The 19,625-nt window shown below is 42.0% G+C and overlaps 1 protein-coding gene across 2 annotated transcripts in view; it reads left to right on the forward strand.

The window, feature by feature from the left end:
• The window catches only part of LOC117814800 (calcium-independent phospholipase A2-gamma-like), a 32,101-nt gene that overhangs the window by 8,901 nt on the left and 3,575 nt on the right, over positions 1-19,625 (forward strand). For both annotated transcript variants that reach the window (XM_034686313.1, XM_034686314.1), the window contains exons 7-9: positions 309-366; positions 733-927; positions 15,165-15,360. In XM_034686313.1, the coding sequence (XP_034542204.1) occupies positions 309-366; positions 733-927; positions 15,165-15,360 (449 nt within the window). The remainder of the gene's footprint in view (positions 1-308; positions 367-732; positions 928-15,164; positions 15,361-19,625) is intronic.

Consider the following 19,625-nt stretch of genomic DNA (forward strand, 5'->3'; position numbering starts at 1 on the left):
CATAAACAATAACAACTGTAAACCAGTGGCCGTAAACATAAACAAGGATGTCGGTACAAGCACAGATGATGTTTCAATACAACAAAAGGTCACATAGATTTGACTCTACATGGACTTTTGTGCATGGCCTCAAAACAGGAGAATGGTCTTTTGAAAATAATTCTCTGGCCATCAAATGATGTTCGGTCCCATTAACTCTGTGCAGAAGGGTAATTTGACTCCTGCTGAAAATATTCTGGAGCAAGCCGTAATGATATCTGAAATGAAGTCAGCCAGAAAATAAAATCATCCTATCTTTCCCTCTGCAGAGAGAAAATGGGCTCTCACCTCCTGGTGGAGACTTCAAGAAACCCCGAATGCCCCAAGGTGAGCTTCAGAAGCAACTCTGACTCATTCGTCCCTCTTGCTCTGGTCTAGCTCGGACCACCGATCCTCCACTTCTCTTTGTTTACAGGGAAATCAAAAACAAAGCTCCTTTCTCTATCTGCATCTTGCAAACAGCTGCATGACGCATAGATGGAAAATACCCTCTAAAGCCATATAAGACAGTGTGGATAATGCAGTATATAGGATTTCATATGTCAGCAGACTCCTCTGCGCGTCGTGGAACGGAGATGATATTGAATGGATCTGTCAGAATGTCAGCCTGCATATTATGCCAGCATTTACATCCTCTTTAAAATGCCATCTCATGCTGAAAGAAAAGCTGTATCTTATTTTCTGTACCTATAGGTGGCAGCAGTGAGCACTGTTGTGAACCGGGGCACTCCTCTGAAGGCTTATGTGTTCAGGAACTACAACCTGCTGCCCGGGGTGCGCTCTCACTACCTGGGGGGCTGCCAGCACCAGCTGTGGCAGGCCATTCGTGCCACGTCTGCAGCCCCCGGGTATTTTCAGGAGTTCACACTGGGAAATGATCTCCACCAGGTCAGTCTTTCTCATAGCTGCAACACACACCAGTCGATGCACACTTCATGACTAAACCAACAGTTTATTTCTGAAATATTTCCTGCTGGTTGAAAAGTTACAGGATGAGTGGCAGTAGATAAATATTTTTGATTTTATACCTTTAGCTGTTGATGATTGTCATGAGCTAAACTGCTGCAAAAGCTGGAACTGCAAGATTCCCAACACAATAGACAAAAAGAACATATCCCAGATTTAAAGAATACAAAAAAATATAGATTTTCTTGTTAAAGGATTTTTCATTTGGTGGTATTCAAAACAGTTGGGTCACCTTTTTGCAAGAGATTAATGCAAGACATTGAGCTCCATTTCATGAAACGACCCGTCTTATTTGACCAAATCTTTAAGAATCCTTGTTTCCAGAGAAGAAAAAATGAATGACTTTTTACCATTGACCATATATTAAATAAACCACATGCCTCCATCTCCTTCCATTGTGAGATGTGAAGTCAAACTACTGTCTCATTGAGCATGGATATTGTTGCGCTGGTGGAGCCACAGGACTTGAAACCACACCCCTTCTGCTCACCATATGACACATTTAACTTACTGATAATACATCAAAGATACATCAGGTTAGTGCACTTCAAAGCAGAACAGATTCTCATGGCAATGCAAAGTTCATTGGCTCTTGTGTTTGTTTGTTGAACATTTTCTCTCAGATTTCCTCCTCTGCTCTACGAACCGGTTAATGAACACTGCTGGAGCCTGTATTTGTGGACAGAGCTGTCAATCAATTATATTATCATCAACAAATAACTGATTAAAACTGAACTTCCACAAAAAATAAACACTAGAAAATAAATCAGCATGATAAGAACTATCTGCTATGTTTTTAGTTTGACTCATGTTCCATCTGCTATGATGGAGGAGGCAGGCTTTCAGTCCTAAACAGCAGCCAGTCCGGTTATGACTTCACTCGGGATAGCTTTTTGTTGCGGAAGTGTTATGAACTGCAATTCATCGAGAATCTGCTTGAGGCTGGCTGCAGAAACACCCGAAACCACTTAGACACCAATTCAAAAAAGACAATCTTTGCAGCATTAATAAACATGTTTAAAGCCTGGTTCAAAAAACGGCTTGGCTCTATGTAGCTAATTTATTTTTTTAACATTTTTTCTATTAAATCACTGAGTTTTTGCCCAAATAAGGACATGACTGACTTAACTCCCGGACACATAGCTGTTGGCTAGGAGGCTCAAACTTTGCCTCTTTACGTCACACTATGCCTGGTTCAGTTCCGCATTTCCAATATGGCTGCCTCCGTCGATTGGCTTCAAATCAGCGCTCAGGGACAGATGGGTGACGTCACGAATACTAGGTTCATATTTTATACAGTCTATGTGGCCCTATACAGTGGGGCAAAAAAGTATTTAGTCAGCCACTGATTTTGCAAGTTCTGCCACTTAGAAAGATGAGAGAGGTCTGTAATTTTCATCAGAGGTACACTTCAACTATGAGAGACAAAAAGAGAAAAAAAAATCCAGGAAATCACATTGTAGGATTTTTAAAGAATTTATTTGTAAATTATGGTGGAAAATAAGTATTTGGTCACCCACAAACAAGCAAGATTTCTGGCTCTCACAGACCTGTAACTTCTTCATTAAGAAGCTCTTCTGTCCTCCACTCGTTACCTGTATTAATGGCACCTGTTTGAACTCGTTATCTGTATAAAACACACCTGTCCACAGCCTCAAACAGTCAGACTCCAAACTCAACCATGGACAAGACCATTTATTTGCACATATTTGTACACGGGTTCATGGTACTCAGTCAAAGGAAAAAAATACATGAGCCACATCCCTGTATCGCTCAGTGGCCTTCCTTTACCTTCGAGACAAAGGTGAGGTCTTTCTGTCCCCAAACTCTTAAACCATTGAACCTATTAGCTGGCATTTTCCACAGAGTTGCTTATGTGAACATGAGTCCCGGTCATTTAATTTAGTCAGTTTCACATAATATATATGTTTTATATATTAAGTCTTCAAACGTATGGAACAAATAATTTCCTGGAGGATTTAAATAGATCGATCATGTCTGCTGTGTTGCATGAAAGGAATAACCAAACAAATCCTCCATGTATCTCAGTGAGTTTTCACAGCTTGAAAACCTTTTGCTTTGCAGCAACATAATGAGATATTGAATTTTCAGTGTCTCTTTAAAAGCTTATTTTGTACTCAAGCTGTCTCTCACACCATGTTTCACATTCACACCCTATATTCACGCACCTTGTGAGAATTCCACTGCAGTCCCCTGCTACAGAGAAACAGGGCTCATTGTCGTGATGCTGGATTTACATGCTGCATACAGTCGGCGTGGACTGTGCAGCGTTTGAAGGATTTGAGGAAGCCTAATGAGAAAAATCCTCTGCACAGCAAGCAGGAGGGAGGAACTCCATTTCCGAGCTGTCAGTGTTTATTTCCAGTCAGTTACATTTTGACGAGAGAGTGAGGGGTAGAGTCGCAGCGAGACACACTTAAATCCATCTTGCGTAAACAGGTATGCATTAGCCATCAGTAACATAACAAACCGCCGGTCCACTCAACCGCTTTACTGATCAATATGTTTGGCCTCTCCGTCTGCCTTTACCTTTACTGAAAGGAAGCACACACTGAATCAGAAACCACATGAATAGGGGTGCTGTAGAAGTTTAGAAATTGTCAGAATTGTATTTTTGTCACCAGGAGATAAAATAAAGAAAACTAACAGATGGGAAGACATTGATTGAAGTCACTCTGCTCCACTTCTTTAGAGTTTTTAGCTCACGTAGCCTGCGTTTGACCTGCCTCATCCAGATGTCCACATCCCCTCGGATTGACGCGCAAGCACAGCTGTTTGTAGAGATTGACTTATTCGATGTAGACCGAGCACACGTGAATGAGCATGTGTTTGCATCAAAGGCAATATCCTGTGTCGACTCACTCCCACACTCTTAATTGGAAGCTGTGTTAACCGGGTAGGTGAGGGGGGGAAGTTCGCAAAGAGAGAATGAAAGAGACTGGTTGATGAAAAAAAAAAAAAAAGCCACCTGTGGTAGATTTCCCCCAACATGCTGTCTAGCAGGTCTCGCCCCACTCTGAGAGGAATAAATTAGCCCAATAAAGCTAGCGCTGCCTTCATCACACACAACGGTTTGACTTCTACATCTGCCTCGTTAGAATGAAAAGACAGACAATCTAATTATAGAGCTGCTACTCCAAAACCTGTTGGCCGCTAGCAGGGAACCTCATGCTGAGTGAGGATGAGACAGCATCAATGGGTTCATAAATCTAACATCTGATGACATATCAGTTACATCTATATTTCACTTTCATTTCATTTCTGTCAAAAGAAACTTCCAAATGAAAAACTGAATGCCAAAAAAAGAGCTTCAGTCCCAATTTAGTACCAAGTATTTTGCCCTGCTTGTGTTTTTCTTATGCTAACAAAATCTTTAGAGAATGTTTTTAAGAGGTGTTTGTCTTTGGCTGGCAATTCCTGTGTGCTTTTAGCTGTTGATCATTTGTTCCACTTTCTTTCTCTCTTTCATTTATGGAACAGTTTAACCTGTGTTCACTGTGTCTTCAGGTGATCTACAGGCATTTTTATCAAGGTCTTTCTTTCTTACTGATATTTTGGAGGTCAGGACATTAATATAACAATATACCTTTAACAAACATGCTTACACTGTAGCTTGCTGTTTAATTTCATGGATTTTTGTGAAACACAAATTAAAAGAGGGTGAGGGCACCAGCCTGTCATTGCCTGTTCAAAGCAGCAATGTTTACAACATTTATTAACTGAGTTTGGATTTATTTATTTTTTTATGTGATGGTAATGATGTAATATACAGAGCGTGGAACTGATGTGTTGCACGGACAGTTAACAGTTTTTGTTCATTTTCACCTCCTGGCCCAGTTTGGCCTTGATATAAACAGCTTGATTAAATATACAGCATTTAGTGTTCAAGTGTTGTAGTCAGGTCACCAAGCTTCTAGTCCAAGTCAAGAATCCAATTCAAGCTCATGTCAGGTCCCCAAGCTTCTAGTCCAAGTCAAGAATCCAATTCAAGCTCATGTCAGGTCCCCAAGCTTCCAGTCCAAGTCAAGAGCCCATTATCCGAGTCTGAGTTGAGTACCCAATACCTGAGTCAAAGTCCAAGTCAAGTCTCCATTGCCTGAGTCAAAGTCCAATCAAGTCCCCCTTGCCTGAGTCAAAGTCCAAGTCAATTCCCCTTTGCCTGAGAATGAGGCGAGTCCCAATTACCTTAGTCATGGCCCAAGTCAAGTCCCCATTACCTAAAACTGAGTACAAGTTAAGTTCCCATTAAATGACACAGAGTTGAAGCCCCATTACCTGAGACTGAGTCCAATCGAGTCCCCATTACCTGATTCAAAGTCCAATTGAGTTCCCATTATCTGAGTCTAAGTCAAGGTCCAGTCCTTGTATGACTCCAAGTCTGAGTCAAGTCCTTATTACCTGAGTCCTTGTCCAAGTCCAGTCCTCATTACCTGTGTCCAATTCCAAGTCCAGACCCTTTTTCATAAGGATTTGTAAAGAGGATGCACCTCTAAATGCATTTAATGCTCAAGTCCAAGTCTGAATCATCAGTGCTTGAGTCCAAGTTGCGTCACGAGCCCCGAAAATCTGGACTTAAGTTTGAGTACTGAAATAGAGTATGGCAACACTGTCAGTATCATAAGACCATACAACACTACAGATGGAAAGAGACAACAAAATGTGTACACCAGGGTAAAACAATACATACAATTTGATAAAAAGATAAGTTTTAAACCAAAGTAAGTGGCCATTTTATAATCATATAATATATAAACATTCTGTTTTAGCCATTTGAAGCTGAAGGAAATAATCCATAGAGATGTAAAATGAATGAAAGAAAATTCTAAATGTTTCCCAATCTTACTAAATGAACCCTAACAGATGGACCTATTGTGTCCAGTCTTGAGAAATGTCAGGAGAAATGAGCCTGCTGTATCAAAAAATAAGTTTGACTTGTTTCAGCTCTCAGTGATTTAATAGAAACAAATGTTGTCCCTAAAAATGGTTTGAAAGTTTTAAAAGTGTTGATTAATCTTTATTTTCCATGTGAACCTTTCCAGTTTGAAAATGCCACCCAGCATGATGGCTTTATCTGCTGGCTCACTTGAGCCACTTAAACTAGTCCTGAGCACAACATGCCATCTATGTGATGTAAGGATTCCCCGGAGAGAGAGGCATCTCGCTCTTTTCCACAAACGCCCACTGAGTTTTCCACTTAATTCAAACCCCAAACAATAATCCTTTTGTTTCAGTGCGCGCAGGAGAGTCTCCATGCCATGTGCTGAACGAATGCCGGAATTCTCAAGCCTCATTTTCAAGAAAGTTGTGATTGTTTGACGACGTATCTGTGATTCTGCTGGTCGGAGTCTGACTGAGCCAGAAGTTCCGATTCAAACTGGTAACACAGGGGAAATTGTGACTGAGAGCAAGTCCTTTGAAGCAGGGCAGCCGTGGTTTTATCAAAGCCTCACACTTGCCGCTACAGCCATGGAGAGGATGCGTTAGCGAGGGGGAACAAGGGGAAAGGAGAGAAAAAATAGACAAGATGAAGGGAGGGAGGTTCCACATTAAAGCTCTCGCAGTGATCTCTGCTCAGAACACAGAAGAAGAATACTTCAGACGCTCCACAATGGATGCCAGGGCATGCGTGGAATGGCGAGGAGGGCCCAATTTTTTCCGCCTAGTTGCCATGGCGTCTCCTGAGGTGATGGGGAGGAATGGGAGCATGTTTTTCGCGCCCAGCTCTGCCAGCATCTAATGGGAGGCATGGCATCAATGCAAGCTCTTGAGAGCCCCCAACATGGCACAGCGCACAGCTGAGAGACTTCACACAGTCTGAAATAGAGCAGATCACATTAGCAGTCCCTTACTTTTTTTGCAGTGGAGGGAAAGAAGCATACATGAGTCTAAGAAGTCATTAAGTGTAGCCGCTTTGGTGAGAGAACTCAGGCAGTGTGGTTCTGTGAGAGGAAAGAAGGGGAAAAGGCAAAAAGGTCTCACATAATTAAGTGCCAATCCCAAAGTGCAGCTCGAGAAATCATAACCTTTTGGATCACCCCTTTCACTCCTTTTTTTTTTACCCATAAAGGCCACTGGAGGTGAAATTATTGGTCGTAAATTACATGCTCAGCAGCGCCACAGTGCTTCTCCTATAAGGCAGGGAGGAGGAGAGGTTGTGGAATTGGGGAGGTATAAATCTGAGCTTTAGCCACTCTCTTATCCCAGCCCTCTCCTCCCCATGTTAAACCCTTAGCACTTGGCCTGGAGGCTGTCGAAGGATGAAGCTCAGACTATTGAGCCCTGCTGCAGACAGCTTCCTCCTCCCACACAGACTCAGGATCTCTCTTGAGTATACCAAGCTCACATTGATTCTGGCATTGTCATCTTACCTCTGTTTGCCCCACTGTCTGCTCTTTTTGATCTGTAACACTGCATTTGTAAGTGTCCATTAATTCCAAACGCTCGATTGCACCAGCATATCTGATGAGGGACAGGCCTGTTCACTGACTGTTGGCTGGAGCCTGACTGATAAATCTTTTGGCCGATACTTGTAATACATTCTGATAATAATTTTCCTATGACTGGAAATATATTGCAGGAAACTGTGCTTGGGGTTAAAGGTTGAAATGTTGTCATTGTGTAGTTTGGCTAGCAGAGAGCACTCTAACCCCATTGTCTACAATACATTTTCCTTAAAATGGTTATTTATTAACGAAAAGAGTCTTTAAGATATGTTGTCATAGTTCAATCATTGCAAAATAATATCACACCCCATAATAGTAATAGTTGAAGTATTCCAGTCTTAGAGCTCTTGTGAGGAGTTGTTTGCTGGCTATGAAACAGATGGAAATTAATACTGATGCCTGTATATGATCTACAAAATAAGACAAGGCAATTAGTGACAGAATCAACTATTTCATATAGATCTTCTATTTATGCCTGTAAGTGCTGCCACAGTGTCAGTGTCATTCAAAACAATTAGCTGCTCACTGCTTAACAGTAAACAAATCCCAGTGAGTGATTAGTTTTACTCTTGAGAGAAAGTAAGGTGAGACTTTTCGTCAGGAAACCCAAATTAGATATGTACAAGATGAGATCAGCAAAGAGCATAGACTGTATAGAACATGCAGTCTCAGTGACATCACCTATTGGTTTCTGAAGACATGTTGTGAAGCCAAAGGATGGCCATTGTCATATTTGTAATGCTAACTCAACTTAACTTGCAGTCAACCGAGAAACTGGCAAAGAGATAGAGTTGAGGTATTTATTTTTATGCAAACGTGTAACCTTAAAGCTGCTTTTGGTAGTCACAGAGTAAAGATCTGTTCAGAGCGAGGGACTTCGAATGTGAACACTATCCTTCCCAACCAGATTTCCTCTTAGCCCCCCAACGCAGATCGCCGTGTGCAGTCATGATAGTGCCGGACTCATAACCAATCGGAGGACGTAGTAGGGGCCGCCCCTTAACCAATCAGAATGGAGGATTCGAGATTAGCTCTGATTAGTCCATCATAACTGGAACGAGGGGAATAATAACATTGCTTTATACATAGGCATTGGAAAACGAAGAGATTTCGCAATAGTCTCAAATTACTCCACTTACTGATGAGTTTGATGGGTATTACAACCTTTTTTTTCAAACCCAACAGAAAAAAGTTACGTTTTTTACACCATTCCTACCAACAGCAGCTTTAATATCTTCGAAAAGATAATAGTTATGTAAATGTTTCACCCCCTCTACAGTGTGTACGAATGGTTAAATGAGCTATTCGGACCCACATTGTTTTCCTACTCTGCTACTAAATTTTGCAGCAGAAATTGGTGTTTAACATGGGGGGTTCAGGGGGTCTGCTTGGCTTTTGGAGCCAGCCTCAAGTAGACACTTGAGGAACTGCAGTTTTTAGCAATTCTGCATTGTCTTCATTTTCAAACGCCAAAAGTTGCCACTTGTCGAGAAGATAAACTGTACAGCTTTGTCCACAGGGGGCGCCAAAATCAACACACATGAAAAATTCATACAGTAGCTTTAAAATAACAACCCCTTTAGTATGTTTGGAGAGTCAGACTACTGCAAAATCACCTCAGGTTAACTACCTCAGCCACCACATTGGTAAATAATGAACTTTTCCTAGCTTATATATGTATTGAGAAAACCCCATATGTTGCTGTGACTGTGGTTTGAAAGTCCTCACCAGATCTTCCTCTGTCTTCCAATCCCTTTTTATTTCACAGTGCAGCACACTTTACAATCTCCTCACTGCTGCAGCTCCAGATGAAAAAAGTAAATCACACCTTGCATCATATTGTATTGATATTCGAACGAGTGTGTTCAACCAGCTCTCTTGTGTGCGGCAGGGAAATTAGCTTTAAATTGCCCAGTAGAGGAGTTATTATGATGGACAGAGAAATTATGCTTTCTAATATGAAGTTGTCAAACATGCACATGAAGCCCAAAGGGAATCCAGGCTGAGTAAATATGAGCAAGGGGGTTCTGCACTCATTTATATCACTGAAAAAACTGGCATAGTTTAATCTGCATGGCTGCAGCTGGCGGGGATGATTCATTGTTTCAATACTCAGTGCACATGTGTGGTCATGTTTCGTCTGAATGTGTGGAGGAAGGTAACTGCAAACAGTAAATCTCAATTTCTCCGACTGCCAGGGGCAAAGTTGGCACCCACAGAGATAGCTCCCTTTTTTAGTTGACAGCTTGGGAAGATGACTTCAACCTCAATGTGACCTTCGGGGCCTTTAAGGGCAAGAGGGGGAAAAGAAGAAGTGCTCGGCATAATTATGTAATTCGGCATGAAGACCTCTGACTTGGCTCGACCACAACTGGAGTGGAACTCACCACACTGACACTGTTGTCACTCTCATCCTCACTGAAAACAATGGTGGCCTTTGTTTGGATTGGATGCCGTTTAGGCGATGAGTTTTACTCAATAAGCACATTTATTTTTCCGATTAGGATTCTGACTTAGGAGTGAGAAAAGCTTGCTTTCAGCAAACTGTGTGGATAATTCAGAAGATTTATAAATTCAGAGAGTAGACAAAGATCTTTTTTTATAGCAGCCTAATTATCTACTCAATCAATTGAATGACCATCTCTGGAAAACAGTGTTGTTATTGTGAAAGGCATAATCAAGCTTATGTAATGCTTCCCTAATTAATGGCTTGAGAGAAGTGGAGCTTCATAATAAATCATGACAGAGCTCGGCGCCCCTTCAGTGAACCTCTGTCAGAGAGGCAACACAAGAAATAGTAATGACCACGCTCGCGGTGATGTGAATTTAACTCTATATGAACGTTGAAGGCTCACCTCATTTAGATTGAACCCAGCTCTGCTCCTCTTTCTTCTCTCTGAGCCCCCACACAAGCCGTGTTGAAGCTTACCCACTGGTTAGAGAGGCAGAGAGAGATAGAGAGACATGCAGGCTGAATGAAGAGGATGAAGTTTGCTGTCCCAGCTAATGGGAGCTGGCATACACTGGCGCGTGAAATGACTTTTACTGATCCTGACGATAGCACCTCTTTCCTATTCAAATCAGCTCTCCCCTCAAGACGGGCTGAACTGGCACAATTGAGATAAGCTCCTAAAAGTTAATGACAGTGGAGGAATTTCAAACAGTAATGCAAGGGACCTATAAATCCTGCATGTCTTAATTTTGTTTGTTTATCACGGCTCGTGTCATCTGACTAGTTTTATATCAGAGACTGATCCCGGAACAGATTCTTTGTGAAGCCATATTTCACTTTAATTGGCCATCCGAAGAATTGAAACATGTTCCCCAAAGGTGGAGGAGGCCTAATTAGTTGAAAAAAAGTCGCTTTAATTGAGCTACAGGAAAAAGAAGGAGCTGATTTGTGAATCAATCACTAGACCCTGAAGGGCAAAGGCGAGGCCACAGGAGCTGTGATTCTCTGGAGTACCCAGAAAACAGGCTCCACCGGAATCAAGGAAAGCATTAAGCCTTTCAGGAAGCCAGGATTTATCAGAAGCTGTTTCAAAATTCAGTTTCCGTTCCGACTCGGAGGTAAAACTTCCATCAGATGGTCTAACTGACAGGATGTGCCCTCTGAGGACATTATCTGTCGACACATGGCAGATTTTTTCTCAGAGAGATTGAGTCATTGTGAGTCTGGGCAGCATTATAGCTCTAAATCCTCATAAATGGAAGTGACCTTTGCCTCGCATCCTGCTGCGTGTTTGACAGCTAACTTCGGTTGGGCCACTTTGTATGTAAAGCTCTTTTGCAGTTTATCCTAAGTACATCATTGTTTCTAAGTTAACTCTTTATCCAAATATGCCCTGGCCTCAAGAAACCCTTGTTTGAGAGTGTGGCATTGGGCCAAGCATGGGTATTTCACTAAAAGTGGCTTTAAAGAGCCCAGGCTTTTCCACTACAGCTTCAGCATCTGCCAAACTGGCCTGTGTGCAGCTTGAACCTGGAACCGTCTCCCACCAGCTAGCTTGTTTGTCCTGACAGCTGTTGAAGAAGATGATGGCTGCAAATAATCCTTTGAATTCTTTCTTCTTCAAAAAGTGAGTGCCACAGAAAAAGAAAACCCACCAGTCTTCCAGTGCCACCAGAAAGCTCCTCCATTGCCGAATGAAACAGACTCTTCTTCAAGACCTCAACTATGTCTTCCAGCAGCTCTGAATTGGCCGAGCAGGTGCACAGAAATGGAGACAAGTTATAGCATTCATCTCACAGCTCACAAGAGCATTGTGCAATTGGCTTCTTATGTTACATGCTTGGCTCTGTGTGCAAGGCCGGCCACTGTGCTCGTGAAATTCGCCCCCAGCCATCAGCACAAAGAAGCCATGACTGGACCCAGACTGTTGCCGTAATTGCTTCTGAGTTGAGAAAATGGAGCCTCTCACAGTGGTGTGAGTGATAAGGAAACTGCTAAGTTGTTTTGTTTCCAGCTGGGATCGTCTGGTGCTCACCACAGAGCCAGTCCCCTCTAAGTATACATTAGGAGGGACTCCAGCTCAGGCATTTTTCTCCCCTTTCTGTGATTCATGTCTTAGTCTGCCAGACACCCCGCTGGTGCATAATGACGTGCTTTGGACGAACGGCCGCCTCAGCAGTTCTCCCATGCTTTGTGGCACAGTGAAACCCTCTTTGTGGGACATGAGTGAGGCTCTCTGAGGCCTGGGCTCTCACTGGAATTTCTCATCATAGCTAACTTTAAGGTGTTACATGATTCATAAAGCACATTACTATAACAGATGAATTCTTTCATAGATAGTTTCTCTATCAGACACTTCATCTCAGAGGGACAGGAGACGTTTGTCTTTGTAGATTTTCTGCTCTTCTTCTTCTTGATGTTGCTACACTGATGACTGAGTCAGTCAGTCAGTGTCAGAAGAAGAACATCATCTATGTGACAGTGATTCATAGTACCCAAAGGATGAACCCAGATTGTTTTGTTTATGTCATGACTTTCTGTGTAGCACCATGTTATGTTCCTTGTAGTGCTAGGGGATAAGGGGAACAACAATTAAAGAAAGATACAGAAATGACAGACTGGGATTTATCAAAAGAAACAAAGTATTTAAAGGGGACTACAAAAACAGAAAATTAGCTTCTTTAAAACAAACACTAACTCAAATAGCAGCTGCTGTTCCTTCTCGTATAAACAATACATCAACAGTACTACAAAACCAAAGGAAACATTGTGGCACTGAGTCCAAATATATAAATACCCCCTTTCGTAAAAAAGGAGAAAACACTAATCTAATTTGACCCATACAATGGAGATAAAGTTGTTTGTAGGCTGTGTCAGGTCAAACTGGCCTATTGCCATTCAACAGGATCAAAACTAGCACAGTCCTGTGGATGTTCACCTGCAAGTAGAACCCATGGCTGGTGGTGTGTACTCTGGTAACGTTGGCCACGCTTGACCAATTTCACATGAATCAACGGCAGACTCTGTGATCTCGTGTTCAGCCTTGATGAATTAATAATAGTTCAATTTTGACTATTTTGTGAGTGTTTTCTTACCTTTAGCCTAGCCAGCTAGTGGGAATTAAAATTTGGGTTTGAACGAACTAGGAATATAAGTTGCTGCTGAACATCGCTACAAGCAATTTTTTTTTTTACTTTCATTGGCTTAAAGGTACAGTGTGTACTGTAGGGGCCATAATGTTAATTTTCTGTCTTATTCGTTAATCATGATTATTTCCTTTTTTATTGCTTACCTCATTTCCGGTTTTGGGTTCATGGGTGTGGTTTACCTTTTAAGTACATGTTCAGTTGGGTGGCGGGAGGTATACAAAGAGGGTGAGTGGGGTTGAGTATTTTTGTTGACCACCACCGTCATCGTCATTATCATCGTTTATTTCAATCTTTTTTGGTATTGATTTATTTGAGTGTTTTGTTGATAAAGAGAAAACTTACTTTGAACTTTGATTTTGATTTATGGCAAGACGCGTCACAAACACGATCCCATTTAGTCTCTGCAGCACCTTTCAGTCTGAGCTGCCTCATGTACTATTCAGCAGGATTGAGCAGAAAAGACTTGGTACAAATGAAATATAATATTTGAGTATCAAATCACCTGATTATAAAACCCATTCATCTTGTTGACTTAGAATGAGCCTTTTATAGTCTTTTAGATATCTCTCAATATTACCATTCCTACACACTGTACCTTTAAATCAAGTAAAGTGCTGAATCAAAATCATATTTAAAGAAAAGCTCAATAATAAAGATCCAAACATCAACAGTTTTTCAGGAAACAATCAAAAGATTCTTTAGATATTAAAAAATAAAAGGAATACAAAAGGGACAAAGTTATGTCTGGAATTTTGGCAATTGTTATTTCTAAAAAAAATACATGATTCATTCATTTTCTGATTGATAGTAATTTTTTGACTAACTGTTCCCCTCTTGGTGAATACTTAAATATTTTACCAAATTCCTGCAAAACTCCATGAACTCCATCAGCCCACACAGTCTTTTGTGTCATTTTATTAAAAGGACTGACTTCCATTATACCTACGCACTTCAGCTGTCATTTCAGCATATTACACGCTGACTGCAGCATGTGGCTCAAACCACCCAGGCCTGATTCAGTCTTGATTGAGCCACAAGTGAGTCTTTCAATTCTTAATGTCCAACACTGAAATGTTTGGCTCGGCTTTGCTGTATTTCTCAATGTCACTGAACATTTTCATAGATCACTGCAACATTAAAAGCCCAAAACAAGACATTCATGAATCATCTACCACCATGGGAGCTATTACTAGATGTAGTGCCTCCGGTCTAAATACAATAGCTAGTGCTCTCTGCAAGTCTGCTCTCATGGTCTTTGGATTGATGACACAATTTCTCAGTGTCACTCCCTGGATGATTTTCAGACCTTTGCTTTGGTAGCACGCCCTCATATTCCCCAGCACACATTGTGCCCCCCCGCTGATTTGTACAGAAGTGTTGTTAGTCTGCAACATGACTGAAGTGTGCTGAAAGATAGGCTGTTCCCTCCCCCTGCTCCCAGAGGCTCAGTGTGTTTGAATCCATGTGACATGCTGTCAGGAACACGCACACACTTTATTATATGCATTGACTCTAAGTAGGCATGAGCTTTCGATCAAACATGCACATACACACAGTCACATAAACAAGCTCTCATCCCCTTCGTGTGTCCCTAGACACTCGGGGCCCCGCGGCTCCCACCCCCCAGCCTGGCCTCTTTAATGAGGACTGGCCCCTGTGTGTTTGATCCCACTGCCAGCCCGCAGCCCCGCGGCCCCTCAGCCTCATGCCTATTCAACAATTCCCACCGCCTCTCCAGTTACTCCCCCTTTGCCGCGGGAAGACTATAGATCCAAAGCAAAGCACTCCTGGGCAGTTGTTCGATATCAAAGCCCGTTTGAGTGAAACTGTAGGGAAGAAGAAAAAAAAACAACAACAATTTAGGTCTTTGCTTTGTAGACTCAGAACCAGCTCTGGAACTGTGTATTGATTTTCTTTTTTTGTTTCATCAGCTGCTCCTCAAAAATTCCATCTTTTGTCTGTTAAAACCCAAGAAGGGTCTGAAGCTTCAAAAGCAGATTAATTGGTCACGCTGACTGTGGTCGTGTCATTAAAAAACGTTCAAAGCCTGTAAATGAAGTCTGTAACACTCCACTTCTGATGTTTTGTGCACAGGATGGTGGTCTGCTGATTAACAACCCTACAGCTCTGGCGGTCCACGAGTGCAAGTGTTTGTGGCCCAACACGCCGTTGGAGTGCGTGGTGTCACTGGGAACGGGTCGCTTTGAGACTCCAGGGAAGAACAGTGCCACTTACACGAGCCTCAAAACCAAACTCAACAATGTCATCAGCAGCGCCACTGACACTGAGGGTAAGCTACAGTCACTGCAAAGTCAATGAAGCACAAAGGAAAGTCTGACAGTGAATGTTTGTGGTTTGTTTTTTTTTATCTTTTTTTTATTGTTTCTTTTCATCATTCTAAAGCGTCCTCTCTTCTAACTCACCAAGTAGAGTGTGTACTATTCAGGCCCAGTCTTTTTTCAGCAACCCTGGTTCCACGATGACCCTTTCCCAATAGCCCCTTTCACACATGTACCACACTCCTTAGCATTTTCCCAACTTTGTCCAGATAGGGTGCATGTGTCAACACAAATGGCCAAATTTTCACCCTGACTTTATCCTGAATTTTACCTGCAAGCCACCTAATAAAAAGTCTGCAGGAAGCCTGAGTGAGCTGAAATATGAACAAAGCAGGTAAAAGTCAATGAACTCATCTCTACAGAGTGATGACATCATACACCATGACCGAGATTTTCTGCTAAAAACTCTGCTTAAAAGATTTTTTTGGGACTTTTTTGCCTTTGTTTGATTGGAGAGTTTGAGAGTGGGGAGACTTGTCGGGCCTGGGAATTAGGGGTGGGAATCGAAAACCGGATCCGACTTAGAACCGGTTTCAATTGATCAATTCCACCGGAATTGTACACCTCAAATGTTATCAATTCTTCTTAACGATTAATTTCCCAGCACGACGTCACGTCGCAGTACGTTGCATTACGTCACACACTCTGCCGGGACGCTTTCCCTCAGGCTCGAGGGGCCACGTCCGGACTCACGCTGCCAAAAATGAGGCACCGAGAGCGGGTAAAATACCTCTGACCCCTGGAGGAAAAGTGTTTTTCCTCTCAAAATTCAAAGTCTTTTCGTCCAGGCTCCAGGGGCCACGTCGAGACTCACGCTGCCGAGAATGAGGTCAACCTATTGTTCAGTATGTTCAAGTTGAATATGTTCATGTTCAGTCTTGTGCAGACATCATTTTGGAAAAAATAAAATGGTTTCTTTTGATGCGGAAGACTGTGTAGAACTACTTTTTTCCCCTCCAAAAAATACTCAGGAATCATTAGGAGAATTGATAAGGAATTGGATTGATATGCAGAATCGACAATGGCATTGACATTGATAAAATCTTATCAATTCCAACCCCTACTGGGAATCCTATGACAAATGCGATGAGGGATGTAGCCTCTATACATAAAACACGGCTGCTCGCCTTTTAACAGGAAACCCTTCAGCATGAACATATCAGCCCCATTCTCGCCTTCCTCCACTGGCTCCCTGTCCATTTTAGAATTAATTTTAAGATTTCAATGTTTGTTTTTAAGTCACTAAATGCTCTGGCACCTCAGTACATCTTTGATCTCATACACATCTATGCCCCCACCAGAGCACTGAGGTCTGTTGATCAGATGCGTCTCGTCGTGCCAAAAAGCCGACAAAAGACGAGGGGTGACCAAGCTTTGTCAGTGGTAGCTCCTAAACTGTGGAATGAGCTACCCACCCAAGTCAAAGTGGCCCACACCCTGCCTACTTTTAAATCACATCTTAAAACTCTATTTTACTCCTTAGCTTTTAATACAGCATGAAGGTTTGTGTTGGTCTCTGTTTGTCTTTTAATTCACTGTATTTTACATTTTACTGTTATTTATTTCTACTGTTTGTATGTGCTGTATAAATAAAATGGATTGGATTGGATTGGATACATGGGGCACCAAGATAACCAGCACCGTATGTTTTCTATAGTTGTGTTTGAAGCACAGAAACATTCACCATCATGAACAACTCCTACCCCTTCATGCACTACCCAGCCGCCAGCCCTCACCTTAACTAAACAGGGTCCATGTGTGAAAGGAACCTTTGATTCATGGCATCCCCAATCCTCAAAATCTTCCCAACCTTTCTTTGTCCTCCCTCAGATCTTGATTTAAAATGATGACCATAAAGGCCCTTAAAGCTGCTGTTGGTAGGAATGGTGTAAAAAACGTTACTTTTTTTCTGCTGGGTTTGGAGAAAAGGTCATAATACCAATCGGTACTCATCTGTAGGTGAAGTATTTGAGATTATGGCAAAAACTCTGTGTTTTCCAATGCCTTTGTGTCAAGCAATGTTATTTTTCCTTTCTTTCCCGTTATCACGGACCAATCAGAGCTACTCCCAAGTTCCTGTAGCCCTGATTGGCTGGGAAGCCACTTCTTCCTCATTGAACGCGCACAACGATCTTTTGTGGGCAGGTTATGGGAGCAGAGAGGGAAGGGGGAGGTAAGTGAGAGGAAATCTGGTGGGAAGGGGTAGTGATGGCATTCGAAATCTCTCTCACGAACTGATGTTTATATTACTACTACCAACAGCAGCTTTAGGTCAGCATCTGAGAAGAGTAGGAAGCAGCTTGTAGACAAAACAATGTAAACCCCTCTTGAAAAAAGAGTCACTCAATGTAACATGAAAGCAGACTCTACAAATTTGTTTAATGTCCTCTGTGACTCTGAGAGGGAAATTAGCCTGAAGTTATCCTGGAGGCTTTTTTAGATCGAGGATCAAGACCAGAAATGTAAACAGAAAGCGTGAACCACACTGGAGTTTTGGAGTCTGAAGGTATGAGTGTTCAACAGAATATGCTCCTGAGTAGATTATAGGAAGTGTAGGATGAGTCACTTTTCAAAGCTTGACATTTACAACTGAGCTAAAGTCGAGAGATTTCATTTCTGCTGTTTTCATTTGAAGGATTGTTTCATAATATGCCTCCATAAAGTCTACTAACTTGTGATAGAAGTGCACTAAATATTTGAATTGCCCATGCTTGTAAATCTGCCAGAATGGGCTGCATATGGATGATTTGATTTGATTAAATATAAAGGAGCTCTGGCACTCAGCATTTTGCTGTGGAGCTTTCAAAGCAACACAGGAACACTGGCACAGAGTCAAAAACATCTGATTATTTTGATTCCAATTGGTCCAATTTACTGGAACACTACTTAATATGTCAGCCTCAAAAAACCATTGCATCACAAGCCAAATGCAAAAAACGGTACATGGAAGCAGATGGTATGCAACCTTATGTTTGCTTTAGCATTGTTTGCAGTGCTTTTTTTTTTATCTGTGCCCATATGTGGAGATTGAACTTTATAATCAGGAAGTCCTGAATGGATTAGTTGCTCAGTTTCTGTTTCATCTCAAAGGGAAGGAATTAGTTTTGATGTCACCCGTGTAGAAAATACTGCACTGCAGGTTTACTTTGTTCTGATACATCCCATGGTGGCCCTCTGTAGATTCAACCTCATCTGTCTCCTTATCACCTCTGGACATGGGCACCTCCGCTGTGCCTAAATTTGGCTCGGTCCCCTCCCTGTTGCTGCTGCTGTGGTACAGCATGTGACCCAGATGCCTCTCTGCACTTGTTCCTCCTGTATTTGAGATTAAGCCCTCCCCAGCTCTCCAACAGGCTTTGTTATTTAGAAATAGGAGATTAGCGAGAGTGTTTATCACAGATTTCCTTTATTTCAAAAAGCTTCCCTCCCGATCCAGCGCTCACACGCCTCCTACTTTGTCTTAGGTGTATCAGTGGAGCTGGGTTTGTTGTTGTGGACAGATAAAGCTGATCAAGTGGGATTTAGATGTAAACAAAGTGCCTGATGGAGCCGGGTTGTACTAGCTCACAAACTCAGTCTTACAGCGGGTCCAAACAGCATGCCAGCGTCAGATATCACGTCGCATTCTGTAGCAACAGACGCTCGCTGTTCACCCTGCATCCATCAAATACTCTTCTGTTACATCCTGTGGACAGAACATGTTTCTCTAAGGTGTTCAGACAGTTTCAGACGTCCGAGAAAGGAGAGGGGAATATTTTTCATAATCACTGGACAGCCACCTGTGTCACAACATGTCAAGACACAACACATCAGTCACAGATATGGCTGCTATTGATGCCCCACTATTTCCATTTTGAAAAACAAGCTAACAACAAAGTAAAATAAATTCAAGACATATTTTTCCCCCTATGCCCTGGCAATCTCCTTCCAGCCAGCAGCCACTTGTCACTCACAGACAGTTTGGACACTCCTATGAGAGTGTTGCATGTAGTTAAGAGGACACTATGATTGAGCAGGAAATAAAATTGAGTTTCCCATAAGGTGGAGGTGCGTTTTAGGCATGCAACAAAATATGGACATTAGATTACATTGCCAATGACGTGCAAAGAAAATTTTGTATTTAGTTGTTCTAAAGAGTTTCTAGGAGGCTGGTCATGGATGTTACAGTTAAAAAGAAACATTAAAAAGCATATATTCGGTTCTCTACGATTGTGCA

The sequence above is a fragment of the Notolabrus celidotus genome, chromosome 6 (genome assembly GCF_009762535.1).
Source record: "Notolabrus celidotus isolate fNotCel1 chromosome 6, fNotCel1.pri, whole genome shotgun sequence".
In the NCBI taxonomy this organism is placed as follows: Eukaryota; Metazoa; Chordata; class Actinopteri; order Labriformes; family Labridae; genus Notolabrus; species Notolabrus celidotus.